We start from the raw sequence: 6,214 nt of genomic DNA on the forward strand, positions 1-6,214 counted from the left end.
TTATGTAAATAGCAATTTTAGTGAGAAGCATGTCATTGTTGTGCATGGTTGTTAATCTCATTAATATCTGGCTTGATCGAAGACATCTCGATTCACAAATCTGCTTCTGTACTCAATCTGTCATTTGGAATATTTCCCTGTAAGTCCTGAGGGAATGAGAGTAAAAAAGGCAGATTACATCTAGGTAGTATTAAGAAATTCATTTTGAGATCATGGACTTCAGAGAAGATTTCAGGGACCTCGTGGGGGAGTCCTTGGACCATACTTGGAGAACCATTGGACTAAACTATACATTTCTTGAGGGCAGAGACCATTGCCTTGGTTTCCTTTCTTCTACTCCTTGGGGCCTCATTAAATATTCTTTATGTTGACTTCTCAAACGTGTTTACTCATTCAACTTACTCCTAGAAAATCCCAGGGAAAGGAACCATGCCGTGAATCAGGCCTTCACTTCCTTTTCATGATGCCTTTCCCCTCAATTAGTCATGCTGCAAGAATCCACCTACCTCCTTTGACTCTGTCGCCACAGAGGTGCCGCTGGTCTCTTTTCATGGTGCCCGATGACATTGTAGACGGGTTACAAATCAAGATAAGTAGTTGTGGAAAAAAATATCCCCTTTTCAGTATAAAGAGTTCTAGGAAGTCTTGGAGGTTGCCGGGAGAAAGAAGCTAGAATTGTTTCCTAGAAACAGGGTGGAAGTCTTTGTAGAAGTTTTGGGGGCCCCGCTGGCAAATGGGATTCACTCTGCTCTCCAGGAAGCATGTGCCATCTTCCAGTTCACATTTTCTGCACTAAAGCGATGGCAGGTGGCCTGAAGACTGAGTGGGAACAAGCAATGATCTGCTCTCCAAGTAAAAGCATTTTCGTTTGCTAAATGTTATGTTAATATTCTCCACACTGATGGCAGGAACATACATATACATGTAGGCTGAAAATAGGCATGCCGTTCATACTAAGTTTTCAGACTTTTGATAAAATGTAGGTAAATAATATCAAAAGGTGTATTAAACATAAATGAGTAAATTTTGTACAAAACAAGTATGTGTACAGCTTATAATATTTACATTGGAATAAATCTATCAGCTATGTCAAGAAAACGTTTCATGAATTTAGTAGCAGAAAAGTGGTTGCTTTTGCATTAGACTTGCAAAGACATGGAAGCAGAAATGTTGTAAGAATAGCATGATTTTGTCTGCTTTATCTAGAGAGTAGTGGCGTTTTCTAACTGCTTGCCTCTCGGGCACACACATTATCAGGTTGCATCCTTACTAATCGTCTCTGAACTTCTTTCTCTGTCCTTTTCCTCCGGGCGTATATTGCTGCCTGTAGCGCTTCAGCATGGAAGGGATCTCAAATGTCATTCAGAATGGCCTCCGCCACACCTTTGGAAATTCAGGTGGAGAGAAACAGGTGCTCGGTTATCCTTATTTTCCTCATTCTCTGCTTTTTCATTTTCTGTGTAAGTGAAGATCCTGATAGCTGGCAGTTTTACTAATTCACTAAGACCATGGCTTAAAAGAGAGAACTCAAAGTGCATTATATTTGTAGTCTTGATAATGAATAGACTTTCTCTTTGGGAAAAAGCATTTTTCAAATTGGACAGTAGACTAAATGCATGTTAGAGCTCTGTTTCTCACTTTTACCTTTAAACAAACAGATATTAACATATTGGCACAAGGCATTGCATGTATAGAAACCCTGTGAAAATAACTAACCTAGAATATGCTACTCTAATTCTAAAGGTCTAAGAAATAAGATCTCATTTTTAGGGGAGGAAGTCTAGGTATTGGTCTGTTTGAGACTAGAATTCTAGGTTAAAATACATATGAAGCATATCTTACTGCCTTTAAATGAAATGCATGTGTTTTTAAGATGTAGTTTATAGGCAGCCAAAACAGTTGTTTGCTGAATGAAGCTCGAGATGTTATTCATACAGAATCATCCATAGGTGTGAATATACAGTCAAATGTGTAGCAGCTTGCTTTTTATTTACTTTTTTTTTCTTTTGTAAGACAGAGTCTCACTCTCTCTCGGTAGAGTGCTGTGGAGTCACAACTCACAGTAACCTCAAACTCTTGGGCTCAAGTGATTCTCTTGCCTCAGCCTCCCAAGTAGCTGGGATTACAGGCACCTGCCACAATGCCCGGCTACTTATTTAACATTTTTGCATAATGATTTAAGGAGTATCATGAACATGGGAAACACATTTACCTTAATGAGGTTACTGAAAATAACCTTTCACCATTTGAAATTTCCACTTTATAAAAGAAAATGCTGTAAGTTAGCTCTTAAGTGAAGATTAAGATGGTATACAGACTATAGCTCGAAGGTAGGTAGTTTATCAAAAGAATGCCTAGGTCCAGTGCCTAGAGGTTTTACTGAAGGTAGTTGTGTATTTCTCAGGGAGGGAAATAATCCATATTAAAGAGAGGAGGTTCACACTGGCCTTGGCAGCTTCTAAAGAGGTTCAGTGAAGAGGTGGTTGAATTTTTGTTTTTATTCTGCTGCCTCTCACCCCTCTCAACCCACAAGATTTCTAAGGTGACCTGACACATGGGAGCAGGGCAGGGAGGCCTGAAAGCACAGCCAGGTGGGCCACACATCAAGGGGCGGCTTCTCGATGCTTCCCCATGCTGCTGACGTGGTATTTGCATAGCCCGAGGAGGGCTTATTTTTGGCTTGCTTTCCTTTTTTTTTTTTGGTGTTCTTTGCAAAGAAATTCATTTGGTTATACAGTTGGATCTCACCTTGGAGAAGTCAACACCAAAAAAGAAGATGGGACGCTGAGTTCCTTAAAGATGGAACAGTTCACTTTCACTACTTTTCTGGACTTAGGGGTTGGTCCAGTTACTGTTAAGCAGCTTTTTTCAGTTAGGGGTAGGATAAGATTATTCAATGAGGATTAGCAATAGGGCTGACTTTAGGGCATGGGACTAAATCATGGTTGGGGCTGAAGAGATTCCAAGTAAATTGACAGTTTTCTGTACAAGCATGTGCAAAATGCACTGGACTATATATTTTTTGGTGGGGTGGCCAGAATAGGAGAGTCGGGGCTGTCATTTATAGGTTATGATTCATGGGATGTAGTTATAACCCTGTTACTTGCGAGCTTTTTAAATAGAGAGCTAGGCAGTTTGGCCCAATTTCAGATATTACTTTTCATTATTAATTTCCCCGTAGGCCAATCTCTACTTTCACTTCTCTTTTCTCCTTTAATACCTAAAAACACTTATAACTACTTACACAATAATTTAAAATAATAGTAATAATACATTTCTAAAATTGAGTAAATTTGTCTTTGTTAGCTTCTAGAAGAAACTGGTACGTGTTTTTTAAAGTCATCCTATTATTTATGTTGACCATTTTGTTCATTTGGAATACAAGTGGTCCGCAAGAGAAATATTTGACTGTTGGAAATTATTTTGTTGTGCAGAACTGTTAAAATTGTTTTTAGGTTGGATTACTATTTTTAAAATGTGTTTAAAAATATGCAGAGTATATGCTAGATAAGACTTTCACTTTAAAAATGGACAAATGGAGTACAGAACTAGTCCTGAAACTTTCAATAATTGAAATGCAAAAAATGGGTATTTGTGTGGACACTAGGTTTGTCTGAAACAGAGGTGGGCAAAAAAAATGAGCTCCAACTGAAATATTAAGATACCCTTTCCCCCATACCTGTGTTTTTATTACTAAAGAGGCTCATATTTTGTGTCCTAAACTAGACCTTCTAGTAACTGTATCAGATTTTTTGCAGGTAAGGTCATTCGGATTTAAATGACACCTTTTTTTTTTTTTTTAACTTGGCAGTATTTGACAACAGTCATTCCTTACGAGAAAAAAAACGGACCACCATCTGTTGAAGATCTTCAAATATTAACAAAAAGTGAGCAAAGACAAACTGAAACTGTTGCTTGATTTACTTTTGCTGATTCTTAAACACCTGATTTTATTGTTCTGTTTCATCAATTTAGGATAGTAAATGATGGGTGTTGTCATTTATACTTAAAAGAATGAAATCAGAAATGACTATGACATCAACACAACACTTATTCTTGTGCTGCTTTGTATTTTCTTTTTCTTACCTTTTGAAATATTTATGAGCTAAAATTTTGGGGGAAATGTCACTTGAATCTCTTACCATTTCTTATATGTTTAAGAACATGTCCTTTTATCAATCAATAAAATGCTTTGTGGACTTACATATCTATGCTTGTCAGTAACTGAGTAGGACTGATGATGATAAACACTGTTATTTTTCTATGAATGTAGAATCCAAGATAGTGCTTATAGGTAGAACACTAATTCATGGTGATGTTTTAAGAACATGAATTTATTAAGCAAATATTTGGTTCCAGGCCAGGGTCTGGACACTTGGAATACATTAGTGAAAAAGGCGTACACAAACCTTCCCAGAGGCTTGCATTTTAAAATAATCTGTTAGATTAAACATACTTTACATTGAGTATCTCCAATGATAGCTATGAATGGGCCCCCAAATCTGGTTTTATCCCTGTTATTTTCAGGGATGTCCTTGGAAGATACTTATCTTCCCTTGTTGACATTGAAAAACTAGGATAAACAATATTTGTTCTATTTACATCATAGTAAGTAAATTAACGTATGTCTGATTTGGGATAAGTTACTATTGATCAGCCTTGTTTTCCTTGCCCTTAAGATGGAGAGGTTGAATTTACTGATCTATTGGGTTCTTTCAAATTGTAAGTGCTTGTGATATTTGCTAAATAGGAGGGGACTGAATTAAAGAATGTCACATGGATAGATGTTGATGATGATATTTATTCTGGAAATTCAGGACATGCAGGAACGGGCAGGGGAAGCTTGAGGGCAGAAGCAAGTGTCTTATTTCCTAGCTCTCTGCCTGCTAATCTGGGCTTTCTTTCTTTCCTTTGATGAACAACGGTACTTAAAAAACATTTTATATTTAAATATGGATAAATCAAGTGATGCCAGCCAGTCTGAAATAAAGAATCAAGAGATTAACTGGATGGCCAGCCCTCTAATTTTCAGGAAGAACTCACAAAGTTATGAGTGTCCATGATCACACAGGGAAATGGTTAATGACAGGGCTGGATCTCTTAATGCTCAGACAACTGTACTTTTAATGATGCTGGCTTTTGGTATGTGATTTTATATAGAAGTTTAAAAAAAATTCTAAAACATGATTGGAAGCAGAAATACGGAACAATAGTTAAGTAAGTCCTCTCAAGAAGGAAGCTTGCATATTGCTCATGAGCCAGGAATACTGGCAGGCCTCCACGTCTCAGATCAAGGACTAACACTTACTTGGTCAAACTCAAGTTATTGTAATTCCGACATCAAAGATGTCTTCATAGACATTGTTGAGTCCAAAGATTCCTTTTTTTTTTGTCCTGTGGAGACAGTCACAGTGTTTATGGATATGTAACATTCTTCATAAGAGTTATTAGCAAGAGATCCCAGTCTCAATATTAACAGTAAAAAGAATTTTCACACAATCAGTACTGTTAGTTATGGTAATACTTGCATAGCATGTACTGTGGGCCAGGTACCTTATAAGACATTTGTATCTGCATTAATAACTTAATCTTCTTAACAGGCTTTTTGGAGAGAGATTCTAATCTTTTATTCTTCTTCTTCTTCTTTTTTTTTTTGAGATAGAGTCTTTCTTTGTTACCTTCACTCTACCTTGGTAGAGTGCTGTGGTGTCACAGCTCACAGCAACCTCAAACTCTTGGGCTAAAGTGATCTTCTTGCCTTAGCCTCCTGATTACGTGGGACTACAGGCACCCACCACAATGCCTGGCTATTTTTAAGAGACAGGGTCTCACTCTTGCTCAGGCTGGTCTTGAACTCTTGAGCTCAAGCAATCCACTGGTATGGGCCTCCCAGAATGCTAGGATTAGAGGCGTGAGCCACTGCGCCTGGCTCAGATTTTAATTTTCATTCTCGTTTTACAGATGAGGAACTTGGTGCAAGAGTAGTTAGGTAACTTGCTCAGGGTGACACAATTAGGAAGTGGCAGAGTCAGAGTATAAACCCAGGAAAGCTCCTTGACATTTATATGGTGTTGCTTTGTCATATGTTGAGAAAAACAGTGAGGTGTTTTTACCACAATGTGCTGGAGAAAAATTTGAATTGGCAGTCACTGTTGTAGTAGAGCAGCCGTTCTCAACCTGTGGGTCGAGACCCACAGGAACTGTATTAAAGGGC

The 6,214-nt window shown here is 37.9% G+C and overlaps 1 protein-coding gene across 2 annotated transcripts in view; it reads left to right on the forward strand.

Moving 5' to 3' along the window:
* The window catches only part of FEZ2 (fasciculation and elongation protein zeta 2), a 45,409-nt gene that overhangs the window by 34,245 nt on the left and 4,950 nt on the right, over positions 1 to 6,214 (forward strand). The window contains exons 6-7 of one of the 2 annotated variants that reach the window (XM_012808819.2): positions 1,331 to 1,411; positions 3,812 to 3,887. In XM_012808819.2, coding sequence (XP_012664273.1) covers positions 1,331 to 1,411; positions 3,812 to 3,887 — 157 coding nt within the window. The remainder of the gene's footprint in view (positions 1 to 1,330; positions 1,412 to 3,811; positions 3,888 to 6,214) is intronic. The other variant, XM_023516644.1, reaches the window with a different exon arrangement.

Source organism: Otolemur garnettii, unplaced genomic scaffold (assembly GCF_000181295.1).
Source record: "Otolemur garnettii isolate 467f Iridium unplaced genomic scaffold, OtoGar3 scaffold00095, whole genome shotgun sequence".
NCBI classification, from domain to species: domain Eukaryota; kingdom Metazoa; phylum Chordata; class Mammalia; order Primates; family Galagidae; genus Otolemur; species Otolemur garnettii.